Source organism: Cuculus canorus, chromosome 15, assembly GCF_017976375.1.
Source record: "Cuculus canorus isolate bCucCan1 chromosome 15, bCucCan1.pri, whole genome shotgun sequence".
NCBI classification, from domain to species: Eukaryota; Metazoa; Chordata; class Aves; order Cuculiformes; family Cuculidae; genus Cuculus; species Cuculus canorus.
Genome location: NC_071415.1, coordinates 77,254 through 91,470, shown reverse-complemented (window position 1 = coordinate 91,470; position 14,217 = coordinate 77,254). Strand labels below are relative to the sequence as shown.

The 14,217-nt window shown below is 43.1% G+C and overlaps 1 protein-coding gene across 2 annotated transcripts; it reads right to left on the bottom strand.

Moving 5' to 3' along the window:
- On the bottom strand, positions 1-13,822 carry IL20RB (interleukin 20 receptor subunit beta). Of its 2 annotated transcripts, none has more exons than XM_054080615.1 (7): positions 13,792-13,822; positions 8,548-8,674; positions 7,637-7,827; positions 4,464-4,588; positions 1,204-1,354; positions 734-879; positions 1-139 (listed from the first exon to the last, which is right to left on the bottom strand). In XM_054080615.1, exons 2-7 carry the CDS (start codon positions 8,619-8,621, stop codon positions 14-16), a joined length of 813 nt encoding a protein of 270 aa, XP_053936590.1. In that variant the 5' UTR covers positions 8,622-8,674; positions 13,792-13,822; the 3' UTR covers positions 1-13. The 2 variants fall into 2 exon arrangements, with proteins under 2 accessions (XP_053936590.1, XP_009567294.2); XM_009568999.2 differs by lacking the exon at positions 13,792-13,822 and adding an exon at positions 13,549-13,738.
- Between the last annotated feature and the right edge of the window lie 395 nt (positions 13,823-14,217).

Genomic DNA, 14,217 nt, shown 5'->3' with positions numbered 1-14,217 from the left:
TTTCTGAGGTGCTCTAAAGTGTTTCTTGAATCCACAGTCGGAGAACTTCTTCTGAGGGCATCACATTCACCACCAGATCACATTGCTCAGCTTCTTCACGGCCAAACAGTATCAGCTGGGTGGGGGGCTCTGATATTTTCTGTAAAACAAAAGCACTTAAACACCTTCAGGACATTGAGCTAGTCTCTCTGTCTTCTACTTTCCCCACTACTGTTCCTTTCATCCTTCCTGCCACAACTGTCCAGAGACCCAGTGCTCAGGAATCCACAGCCATAAAAGCTGCTGCCTGCTTTCTTACTGGAACTGGACAGGTCATTTAAGCCACTGACTTAAACATACTCCTGAGTGAGCGAGACAAGGGGCTGCTTTTGATGGCTGGTTTCACAGCACCGAGGAGCTGAGAAGCTCAGTGCCGATACCAGGAGTCACGGACCAGTGACACAGCTGTTTTGTTGAGGGAGCAGCTGGTCAGGCAGGGTCAGTCCATGCCTCCTAAGCTGCTTCCCCACATGCACCAGGAGCATCATCATCCTTGTGCAGAGCTCTAGGCTGGAGGCAGTGACAGCCGTGCAGCCAGCTCACGTGGGCTGCTTGACCTCAGCAACTCATCTCATGTCACTGGAATGAGGAAGGCTTCCTATGCTTGTAACTACTTTTTCTGCCTGCCCCATGCACCCGTGAATACCCAACACTCTAAAAACCAATAAAGCACAGTAAAAAAAAAAAAAGGTACCAGTGTTTCTGGCAGGACAGCAACGGGGCAGCACGAATGCTGAAAGATTCTACTTGTTTTCCAGGTAAGAAAAGGCAGGGTCAACGCAGCCACAGCAAAGCCAGCAGAGGAGAGCAGGGCAGTAACCAACCATACGGATCTGCCATCTGGAAACAACAGAAGCAGTAAAACTTCTCAGGGAGACTGTGAGGATAAACCACTCAATGCAGCCAGCCTGCACATTGTGGAGCTGTTCTTCCAATGCTCCCTGGTGAGATCCTTTGTTAGCATATTCCAGGGAAGGACACCAGCACCAGGGTAGGTGGCTGCACTCATGAATCTTCCTTTTTTTACCCCCCTCCAAGGAACAAATGGACAGCACATTTGCAAACAAGACAGGAAATACTAGGTGGAAACAAAAAGAAGAGCTGTGAACTGTTCTTCCTGGGCATGACTATATGGGGAGAGCAGGAAGGAAGGCTGGGTGTTACCTTGTGCCCTCACACACTGTGTCTGGCTGAAGTCGCTGCTTCTGTTGATCACCTCGACGTATGTCTGAGCTTTTACACAATAATCCGGTCCTGCCTCCATGGTGTCCAGGTGAACCACAGAGCTGACCCCCTTCACCACCTTCTGTTGCATCTGCCACAGGCCCAGAAGAGAGAGCATCAGGATGTGGGGCAAGGACAGGATTCCTAACGTGACACTAGCCCAGACTTCAGTGGGAGAAAAGGGAAATGATAGAAACAAGAGGTGTCAGAGAGGACTGGGTGAATAAGAGAATAGAGGGAAAAAGCAGAAGATAAGGAAGCACGGTAGAGTACAGAATGAGACTATACGCGTCTGCAAGGGTAGGAGGGGATGGAAGGAAAGAGAGCCAAAGAGGCACAAAGACAATGCTGGGCCGCAACACTGGACCATGACCTATTCCCCTGGTGTAAAGTTTTGACTACTGAGTAAGGTCTCGACTCATCTGAGTTTTTACTGGGATGCCAAAATCATGCTTGTGCTAGCATAACATGATAGGAGTGCCAGAACCATGCTGTGATAGCGGTGTGAGAGCTGGGCTATGACTCTGGAGCACAGAGACAGGATTGGCTGAGCTAGGGAGGAGCAGGTGAATTTGGTGTGTGCAACTGTAGCATAGTTCAGTAACTCTTAAACAGGCGTATGAACACCAGTACATTATTTTCTTGCAATAACTTACTGCTAGCAAAATGAAGTTGCTCTTCCTTATCTTCCAGTCATGAGAGGACAGGTAACAATGAACTAGTTGCTCCTAATTCTTACTGTATTGCAGATACAAAGCCTACACTCCCAGCAGTTTTGATCGCACACATACAGACACCTCTAACAAGCCAACAGGGCTCTCCCGGCAGGACAAGTCCTTCTCTCCAACAAAATATCATTCGCCACAAAGACATGACCTGGAGGGCCATCAGTTTTAAAAGGTTTCAAGGATAAAAGCAGGTCAATGACTACCTGCGCTGTGTAACCTCCTGCAAAAAAAGTCAGATCAGAAGTGACAAATGTGACAATTATTAAAAAAAATTAAGAGTTCCAGCAGAGGACTGGACATGTACTGACCAGCAAACCTGATACCTGTGACAGGCCAGTTGGTAGAAACTATCCTTAAGTTTGGAATTAATGTTTAGGTGATTGAGACTCTACAGCAAAGAAAAGTTAACATTTCATTCATAAAAGGAAATCAGACACAAACCTATACTATTCTTCCTAAGGTGTCAGAGAGCTCATGGACAAAGTTGACCTTATTTGCTTGGATTTCCAAAAGGCACCCAAGAAGATCTATTTCAAAAGCCAATTAAGCTAACAGACATGGGATTAAAACACACTGGGGCTCTGAGTGCAGTAGCCAGGCTACAATGGCCCTGACCAGCACTGCCTGGTCCCTCCAACTTCCCCCTCTTGTCCATGGTCCAGGAACCCCATTCAAGCTCAGCCCAGGACCTCCAGTTCCTGTCTGACCTACGCTAGAGGTATGCTTATCTCCAGACCTTTCTCCAGAATGGAACTTGGACCTACATTGTACACAGCTTGTCTCCTGGATGGACCCTTGTTGAGCACGCTGCTGCCTTGTTCACCAGCCCTGCCTCTGGTCCTGTCTGCTTTCACACCCGGCTGGGGTCCCCTGGCTTGGTTCACCACTTGCCTTCTCTGGGGCTGCTGATGGACCCTGCTCTTCCCACTGTGGTCAGACTCTGTAAGTCTGACCTTATTGGAGAGGACACTGCTTGCAGTGATCACCCTTGGCTCCTGGCTTGCCTGTTCACAGTAAGCAACCCTGCTCCTGATGCCTGTGTATGGTTAAACTGAAAATCCTTTCTCAGAGTGGAAGGAGCTCATGGAGGAGATCTACACAGTCCTGTGCTGACCACTGTATTACCACAGATCATCTGGAAGAAAAATGAAAGCTGATATATGCTAATAATACCAAAAACCCACTTCAGAATAATACTAAATAACCACTTCACAGCTAACTGTGAGGAACTGCAGGAGAACCTTGTAATAAAATGGCAAATGAAATTCAACACAGATGAATGTGGAATGATGTTCATGAGAATTTTTCCCTTCTGTTTTAACAGGCAATGACTTGACCTTAAGTCGAGCACTCCTCATCTGGGTTCAGGTTTCATGGAACAGTCAGCTCTCATGTTAATAGTTGATGGGTAGAGTGTGAAGATGTGTTGTTCTATGGTGCTAATCCATAGTGCTCCTACACCTTGAACTGTGAAGGTTTACTCCCTGCCCACCTTGGTAAAGACAGAAAGAGCTGGAAGGACTTCCACAGGGAACAATTACGTAAGGTGGGAGTCCTTGGCCTGGGAAGAGACACACAATATAAAACTATTAGAGTGGTGGGGAAAGTGACTAAGGAATAACTCTTCTCTCTCCTAAGCCAAGATTTAGACTGCACAACAGATAAGCTGCAGAAGTCCTAACTACAGAAAGCCATACATACTAAAGTTTACATTGCCTGGACGCACATTCATTAAGGGCTATTAATGATACGAGTTGTGGCTCAGGAATTTCCTGCAGCAGTGTCTCTGAAGCCTCAGAAAATAATCTAAGTGTAATAACACACAAGCCCTCTCCACTGGCGGAGAGAAGATACTGGGTTTGATGATCCCATGGTCTGACTTTATATGGCTGCTTTCACGCTTTTATGCTCTTAGGTGCTATGGAAGCACCAAGTTCCCAGGAGAAAAAAAGAAAATTGATGTCTAGTCAAAACAGAAGGACCTGAATGGAACACAAATTGTCACTGCTTCAGCCTTACCCAGGTGTAAGCAATGCCCTCAGCTAAGCATGTTACAGTTCACTGTCACAGGCAAGCTGTTTTACATAAAGCTGCCAAGAGAACTTTGTCAGCATCTCAGTGTGACACCTTAATCTTGGTCTGAGTAAACCAAATGATGTTCAGGGAAGAAGGTCAGAAAAAACACCTTCACTTCCTGGATTCTGGTTTCTTTCAATAGTTGAGGTCCCTGAGGAGATTCCTCTGATCCCTCTTCCCAGAGAAGGAAATGTGCAAAGAACCAACAAGCTTCTCCATGGGGATAAGAGCAACTCACCGGTATGTGTAGAGATGTATGGCACATTGACTCCAGGCAAGTCCCCCAGCTTCATAGCAGGAGCTTAGCCTGGCAGACAGGCCCTGGGTAACATCTGTAAGCTCTCACTCCAAGTATGTGGTTTCTGTTATTGCCCAAAACCCAAGGGTAAAACTCACCCTACTCTCCTGGCCCTTCTTCCAATAGAGAACACAGAACTGAAAGGCCGGCCCCATGTCTTCCAGCTCCACTAGTAAATGATACCCATCTGCTATGACCTTCATTAGAGGTGGCGTCAGGGAAGCTGCCAACACAGAAAGAGCACCGTTATCACATCAGAAGCAACCCTGAAAATTTGTCTTCCTTTCCCCAGTGAGAAGAGGAAGAGAAGCTGCCATCATGAGCGCAGTAACATTAACCTGGAATAATAGCTGGTTGCTTCAGTGGGGCAGAAACTTTCTCTGCCTTCCAATATGTACGTATATAGTACCAGACTTTGAGCAGGAGGAGGACCATGTTTGGCATTGCAAATGGGAGTCTGGCAATAGCGGAGTTGCACAGGACTAGAGAGGTTTCGAATTTTCTCCCGTGGAAGAAGTGTCTGGCCTGAGGGTCCCTTGTGATCAAAAGCAGCAGAACCAGCTGGGTGACCAGAAGCTGAGACACCAGATCAGGCCAGTTCTTCTGCTCCTAGGCATTAGCTTAACAGTAACACACAGAACAGGAGCTGTGAAACTACTGCTTATTCATGGGAGTCTTGGCAATTATTCAAAGGTGAAGGAAAAAGCAATATAAGCCTCAGGATAAATCTGGCAGTTCACAGGAATCCTGATTTTCTTTTAGTATCTACACGGTTTTGGATAGACTTGGGCTGATGACCTGCTGTGACTTAAGTTTTTGTAAATGTATGCAAGTACATCTGCAGGTGATTTACTTCATGCTTACTTTGATATTCAAAGCTTAGCTTGGTCTGGGATTCCGCTGTGAAGAGTATTAGTGAAATAATCAGAATCAATCAAGCATGGATGAAACTACACACTGTGCATTTGGGAACTGGGACTCAGGGCAGTACAGAGACATTTTCGCTACTTATCTATACCATTCTTTACTACTCTATTGTAGCTGAAACTGGTTTCAACGTCCTTGCTTTCAAAAAAGGAAGGAGGGCAATGCATAGGAACGTATGGAAGAGATGTTTTTAATAGCATTTTCTCTTTCATCCAGTGAATTGCCACTCATATTGAGCAATATGAAGCATAAAATCCAAGTATGTTCACCAGGAGTATGCCACAAATGGGAGGCTTGGAAACTATGTTATACTTGTAAATTAAAAGTTGAGAATATGATTAACACAATGTCTCAAAATAAAAAAAAAAAATAAAAAATTTAAAACCCCCAAACAAAACAAAAACAACACACAAAACCCAAAAGTGATAACATAATTTGGAGGTTAAAAACAAATATTGGGCTAACTTACTAACAAATGGACACTGCAAGAGCCAAGTACTAACCGAACAGGGGCATTTATACTTATCTCTGTGCTGGTACACTGGATACCAACTATCTGAATTTCAATAAATGAAGAAGTGAGACTGACTACATTATTACTTTTAGGAAGATCTTTTAAAAGGGTTTTCCATGTATTATCACACTTCATGTGTGTCTAAACCTAAGGCTTTGACACTGGAGCTTTTTTAGTCTGGAAGTACTGTGGGCTGCGCTAATGCCCTGATTATCTACGAAACACATACAGAACCTGTGGGCTGTGCTTTGAATTCTGTAGTTCCTCTCACACTCAATGCCAGACTTCCTAAGAGATGCAAAAGCAGAGACAAGAGAAAGTGAGCGGTAAAAATGCTGAAGGACAAGAGCTTACAGTGACTTTTCTTTCTCCTTTAAATATTTGTTCATATGCGCGTATTTACATTGCATTGCAGCTGTCTCCTCTGAACTTTTACAGCCTTGCCAGATGATTGTGTTGAGGTCTCAAAGACACGGGACCAAGCTGTCAAATACTTCACTGTGCCATGAGAAAGTTGCTGCCTTTTTTCACAAAGAGGGTCAAGCTAAGGAATATCCTTCCTCTCGATCTCTGCCCGACCATGTGGTCAGTGGCTCAGCTCTGTGCCCCTATAGCTGCTGGAAAACGGAAGGATTTTTCATCTAAAGCACTATCCAGAAAATATTCCCACGCAAAGAGACACACTCACCAGCTTCGGTGGCACTTCTGATGGTGCTGCTTTCGCTAAGTGCTCTGTATGATGAGGACTGCTCACTCATGAAGCAGTAGATAACTTCCAATGACTGATGAAGGTTTAAGATAGGGTCAGTTCTGGCCTTGGACAGACAGTTTCTTCCCTGGCTAAAACTGATGACTGCTGCCCATCATAGACTGAGAGTTTCACTCTAATAGTGCCCTCAATAGAGGTTTGCCAATGCAGTTTTTGTTGCTGAAAGCAGCTGACTACATGGCAAAGAACAGAAGTAATGACTCCAGAGGAACACTGGAAACAGTATGCTAATTTTAGGCTGCAACATGATCCTTGGGTTGAGCTGGCCCTCAAGCTTTGCAGGAATTAGGTGGCTAGGGAAAAAGTACCCTGCATTGTTAAAACTGCATCAATGCTACAATTTCTACTTTTCTCTCCTCTTCTGGAGTTATTTTGTATACCTGGCAACATGGGAGGAAGGAATCGTGTCAGAAAGGGAGTGGAATTTCCAGGACAGCATGAGGCAGACAGTGCTTCTATACGATCAGGTTCTGGACCATCTGAACTGACTAGATGATACGGATTCGATGGAGCATCAGCAGCAACCCTGACTGATCAGAACTCCTCAAAATCAGGGACAAGAATGGCCAACTTGACAAAAGAAATGCCTGGAGTCTTCTTACCGATCTTCAAAGCCCTTGAAATGCAAGCGCTGGTAAAATCCTCCCTGCCTCAGGAGGAAGTCAATGTCCAAGAACACAGCACGGGGTCTCTAAGACTGGAATATCCCAACCCAGCACAAAAGGAGCTGAGAAGCAGGATGTGCTTGGTGTGTTTACGGGCTTTGTGTAACATGCAGAGTACACAAACCTGAGCAATCCCTCCACACCAAACTTTGAGAAATTAACATCCAATGCAGTTTAAGCCAAGCGGCAGGAGTCACCATGAGAGTGGTGAGACACTGGAACAGATTGCCAAGGGAAGCTGTGGCTGCCCCATCCCTGGAGGTGTTCAAGGCCAGTTTGGATGGGCCTTGGGCAGCCTGACCTACTGGGATGTCCCTGCCCATGGCAGGGGGGTTGGAACTAGATGACCTTTCAGGTCCCTTCCACCTCTAACTATTCTATGATTGTATGACTCACTTGTGATGCGATTGAAGAAACCTTTCAGGGTGCTCCACTGCGATTTTCTAGTACCAACATCTGCCCTTACACGCAGGTTATAGGCCACAGTGGCTGAGATATCCTCTGTGATGTTACACACTGTGGCTGTGATGAATGAACATTCACAGATGGGAATCCAGCTCTCGTTGGCGTACTCCCGTTCATACTCCCTGAGGAGAAGAAAAGAAAGCAGACAGGCAACAGTCTGATAGGACACTTATCTGTGACGGGGGCTAAGGCTGCTTGCTAGTTCTTTCCAGGTAAAAACAGTACCGAGATATGCTCAGGCTGGAATACTAGGAGTGTATGAAACCAGTATGGGTGTGTTTTAAGTCTTATCTAGTGAAAATCTCCCAGAGCCAGCTTGTTCATGAGCCAAATGCAGCAAGATGTTGTAGGAGGTGGGGACAGCCAACACAGTGTTGATGCCTCAAAACCTGCCCACTCACTTGACTTGATCATCCCTGATAAACCAGAATTTCAAAGCCATACTGTGATACAAGTCATAGCTCAAGATGCATCAGAAGCCTTCTGTAATGTGTATTAAATGTTGTAAAGATTGACACTGAATAACTCTCAAATGTTTTCTCTTTCATCTGCTAAATAAACTGTTGCTACTCTTCCTAACTTTTGAACTCTTCAGACAAAGAAGGGTTTCACATGTGGGCTTAATGCACAAATTGGATTACTCAGGTATCAACCTGTAAACAGTATCAGAATTGGTGCAGAAGGATAGTTTTCCCTCACTTCTGATCAATAGTGCTGGAGTACCAAAATTATCTTACATCTGTGAACTGAATAGTGCTCAAGACATTGAAATGGTACAGGATTTTAAGTCTAGGTAAACAGTGTTCAGAGAGCAAAATAAGATTAATAAACCCAGAAGTTACCCCTGAAACTCAACAGAGTATCTCACAGTTTCTCTCTGGATGATCACAGGACTCCAAGTTAAGAAGTGTTTCATGTTGGTAGAAAGAATAGATATATTCTGAGGTGCTGGCAACAAAGCATCTTCACCTAAAATTCCCAGCAAAACAAAAAGAAAGAAAAAAGGTAGATGAATATACTTGGAAAAAAAAGTTTAGAAGAATAGTACAAAACTGTGGTTTGCATGACACATACACACTCTTCATTTCATTACTGTCACTTCAGTGTTTGAAAATCTTTTACAGAGAAGAAGAAACAATAATGAAGGAGCAAATGACAGAGCACTAAGTCTGGCACTGCTTACAGGAAGGCAAAGCATGCCTTTTCATTATTTCAGAATTTTTCATTGTATCAGTAAAACAGCGAGAAAAGGTCAAGCCTTTATAAAGCCATCCAATTTGATTTAATGAAGTCAAGTAACAGACACTCTGTTGCTCTCTATAACCCCTTCCAATGGATATCAAGGTTAGAAATGTGCCATTTCTTTCCACGCTTGACTGGACATTGTAGCTCTGGTACAGCTTTTTCCACGTTGCAGGATTCTAATAATGTAAGTGCTTGTAGGCTGCAATCAAAGGACCTCTTAATAGAATAAACTTATTCAATGGACTATAAACGAAATTATTACATTGCTCTGAGATTGTCAAAGCATAAGCATGGGATGGTACCTACAGCGTAACTTATTTTATCCTATGGCATCCTAATGTAAAATCCATAGTAGTGTTTGGACTAGAGCACAGAAGGCATGATTCCCGATGGCCACATCCTGCACTATACTATGGCAACAGACTTATCTCTGGTTTGCCACTTTCCATTCCCAAATTATGTTCTCTCTGCTCAGCAGGGAATGGTTCTCAAGGAACCGTTGGAAGTGAGGAACAGGTAGAGCAGTTTCAAACAACCCAGGGTAGCAGTGGTCTTTGAAACACTCACCAAGAAACAAGGGAACTTTTCTATCAAAATATACCTATGTTATCTAATGATTATTTCCAATTATTTTTAATTACATCTATTTCACTTAAGAAGGTCTACCTTCCATTAGTCTTTAACCATCGGTAGACCAGGATGTCTTCCTTTAAACCATGTTTACAAACCTAACTAGATAATGTCAGTTGTTCTACCCGGGATCAAAACTAGGCTGACAAGTACATGAGCAATGTTTTCATGATTATTATTATTTTAAAGCATTGGAACAACATCAATCTTCTTCCTGCCCTTAAGAATATTCCCTATATTCATATCTTCATAAAATCACTAACGATGTGGGGAACCTTGATCCCAGCTCTTACATGATTCTCTGGCATATGTTACATGGATCTGTTGAAATAATTCTTGGCTGTACTTTACACAAAAATCAGATAACTCTGGGATGAGAAGCTTTTTTCCTTGCCATTTAGATAACAGGAGATTCACTGCCTGCCATATCAGCACCTCTATTGCTTCTGTCCAGTTGAGGGTCCATACTACGGTCAACGTACTCTTTGCCTTTTATTCAAATCCTTATTGACCTTCACTCTGCAGGTCAGCCACCCACTCGGTCTCTTGTATTCTCCATGCTTCTCAAGTTTTAGATTGCTTACTACTGCTTTTACCTGTACTCTTGGCTCCCATATGAATTTGGGGAGGTAAGCATGTGAATTATATAACAGAGTTCAGTTACGCCATCAGACCCTGTTTTTTCCACAAGTCATGCACACAAGGATGTTCCAGGTGTGAACAGGGCTGAACTGCACTGGAGTGTTTCCTAATGTTTTAAGTCCTGACTTTTGGACTTTTTGGGTATATATTTTTCTTTATTCAACAGTACCTAATCCTATCTTATTAAAATGTCTAGAAACCAATTTTGAAAGAAGATAGTTCTGAATTGGCCCGTATAGCTTTTAACGGACCAAAGTTTATTTTGCATCTGCTTGAGACCAATTTTCTTTTCCTGGTTATGCTTAGCTGACAAACCCAGTGACTCTTCTGTTGGCACAGTGAGACCTGTCACCTCACTTCAGCTGCACCACAACAGTTCATATACAGGTATCAAGGTTTCTTTCTTCCTTTCATTAGGAAAAGCTCTGGGCCTCATGACAGCGTATTTGTCTCTAAGAAAAAAGTTCACTGATGGAAGTTTCTGTTTGGTATTAATAGATTCAGGATGGGCACAACTTTTGCTATTTGTAAGAACCCTTCTCCAAGAAAAATGACGTATATAAACACCTAATATTCGTGTGTTACCTACACAGTATATTTGCTGATTTTTACAGGGCCATATACCCTCTGTGGCAAAGCACACAGCAGCTATTAATCCAGTGCCGTGGAGCGTTTGCAATTTACTGTCAGTAAAAGATGGCTCCAGCACTGCAGGTAAGACAGTTAGGGAGGTATAGTGTTGTGGACATAAAATTTACATGAATGGTGCACTAGTCCAAACATCTGCCTTCATATGAAGGGAATTGCATCCCCAGAGAAAGATATTCTTTACCTTTCATAATCAAAGAATATAGAAACAAACATCTGTGTGGTCATAAGTATATGTGTGTGTGCAGCTGATACACATCAAAATGATAAGATTTTGTGCTTTTAAGGTTAACAATTAAATAACAAATATGCCAAAGTGAAAGTTATAACCCAACTTTAGTATCTCTCACTTGACTGTAGGTACAGAGATGTTTGTAACTGCATAACCGTGCCCTACTGCAAATGCAGAGGACACCCCTCAGGACTGAATCAAAGAAGGTGTGAAGCTAAAACCTGAGATCTCATCCAGTACACAAACGAAACAGGGTCCCAGAGCAATAAAAGCAATGAGGCACTTCCCTGCTTTCTGCCTGTAAGCAAACACCCGTTTAACACTGAATGAAAAGACAGGTTATATAAACAGGGGAAGCAATGAGTATAAACAGTGAAGTAGGTTGTTTCAGTACTAAAATACTCCATTAACTCAAGTCCACGCCTTTTGAAGGGAAAAGAAATTACAGTCATACAAAGCAAGCAGGACCCAAGAAGGCAGTTAGCCCGGGGCTGAGCAGTTCCACTTGATTTTGGATGGACAAGTAAGATGTAAACAGCCTCACAGGAAAAGCCAGACTACAGTCTTTCAAGCCAGGGTACTGACTCTTACCCTAACATCTCCAGCCACGCCAAAAAAAAAGACATGTCTAGATTTTCTCTGTAAATAGCATTTTTGCCTCCTATGCTATCAGCAGTATATTCCATTTCAGTTGTTAAACAAAGAATGGATTCCCATTTAGAATGGTGATGTCTTCTCTTGTTTCATATTTTCCTCCTCTTTGTGTTGAATTTAAAGAATCTACAAGTAAAAAAATTCATTATCAAATCCAGTACATTTGTCCGTCTCACTTTTCAGTTTAAAATGCCTTAAATAAACTCTGATAAAATTCCATTGCTCTGGGGATAGATTTTGATACCCTACTTTCTCTGGGAATATAGAACAGCGTAATATTTCATGACTGCTACTTCATCATTATTTAATTTTACTTCATCTTTACTATCACCACTACTTACTTCTAAATGGAATTGAACACTTCACAAATACTAATAAGATTACCTCCTTATTCATAACAGCTTCTCATTTCAGGAACTCAACAAACATATGATGAAACAGTAGCTCCAGAATCCCCTGTTGCATAGTGTCACCTCACCTGTGCTTTTTCTGGCAACCCCCTTGAAATGTTATACACAGGGATAAGAAATCCTTCCTTACTGCTGTGCTAATAAGCATGATCTTCCAAGCATTGTAGCATTTCATTGCTATTTTTCTAATCCAGAGGCCAACAATGTCACCAGCTTCTTGGATCTTCAAACATGGTCTGCATCTCTGCATTTGAGGAAATTTCAGTCAAGGGGAATCTAACAAGGGAATTCTGAACTCTAAACATTGTGAAGAAGAAAATAGAGTAATGTCTGTCCCACCTCCAAAAGCTAACGAGAGTTCTTTGTAAACTAAACAGTGAAAATGAAAGCCACACATCTTTAACTTGGAGAAACAGAGCATTTTAGGCAACAATAATAAATTATGCTAAACAATTTCTTTGGCTGTAACTCTAACTCAAAGGCTATGGGAACATCTCCTCCCTCCTTTGTCCATGCACACATTGACTGCAAAAGGCAAGACCTTAGCACATGCCCTCTTGTCTGTTTTTCTCCTCAGCAGGGATACAATCCGGGACTCCAAGGCTAGACAAGAACACATTGCCATCTAACCTGTTGTCTGCTCTCTGGAACTGCAGGTCAAATTTAGACATAAACATTCAATCAAAAAAAGTTCTTTGCTCAAAAAGGAGAATGGATACAAATTTCCATCTTTCACATCAAGGCCAAGAGAATGCAGGACACACTGTAAGTTATCCCACTTCCCTCTCCTACTGTGTGTCACAGTGTATAAGGCAAAAATGGAGGAGTATCTGGCTGAGAAAAGCTGGCAGTCACCACACACGCAGGCAACACAGCTCCTGAGTGGAAACGTCACAAAACTAGCCAAACCTTAAACAAAAATACAGTAAAACTAACCCCAAATTTAGTTAAAGAAGAGGTGCATAGCTTTCCTCTCTTTTAAGAAACATTTGTCGTAATCTTCCCTATTCCCCAGAATAAACTTTCAAAGCATATGCCCCCAGTGCTTCCAGATCAGCATTAAAGGAGGACTTGAAAGTTCAGCTTCTCACAGAACAATAAAAGAGTGGAGACAAATACAGTAGTAAGTTAATTGCTTCCAACTGAAACTCCCCTTTAGACTTCAGAACTGACTCGCACAACATAGAATTAAGGGACTGACTTTTTCATTTGCTTATTCTAGTATGAACTCTAGACAAAGGATCAAAAGTCCAGATCACCTGACCTCAAACTATTTGGCTTAATTTCATAGAGGCATGTTTAACAAAAGTACAAAAGACTTGCTGTTTCTCAAAACCCCTTCATCTTCCGACTACTCAGCTGAGCCTGTGTCAGTCATTTACCTGGGAGATGTGGTGCAATCAGAGCACAAAGGAAGTAGCAGATGAGCTTTAGTGACATTCTGCTCCAGCCTGGTGTCTTTTCCCACATTCATACCACGTCGCAAAGCTCAGAAATTTGCTTTCCTGGATAGGGAGCCCTATCTGAGCCAGCCATGATGCGAGCGAAGCAGAGACTCCAGGGGAATATCGCAACCACCACTTATCTACCCGCCTGTGCCAATGCCAAAGACGTATTCTACTTACATTGTTTGTAAGGGTGTAGTTATGGGGAGTGCCCGGGTAATCTGATGCCAGCGTTTCTTTACAGGTCTGTGCAGCTGTCCAACTAGATGGCATAACTCTGTTTTGCTTCATTAGTAATTCTATGTATTAAAGAAAGACATTATAAGGGGGCAACAGGATGCACTGGATATTTCCATATATCATAGAATAGTTTGGGTTGGAAGAGACCTTAAAGATCACCCAGTCCCACCCGCTGCCATGGGCAGAGACACCTCCCACTGGATCAAGGGCTCAAAGCCCCATCCAACCTTGAACACCTCCAGGGATGGGGCAGCCACCACTGCTCTGGGCGCCCTGTTCCAGCGCCTTCCGCTCTCACGGTGAAGGAATTCCTCCTTATGTCCAGTCTAAACCTGCCCCCCTGTGGTTTATACCCATTGTCCCTCG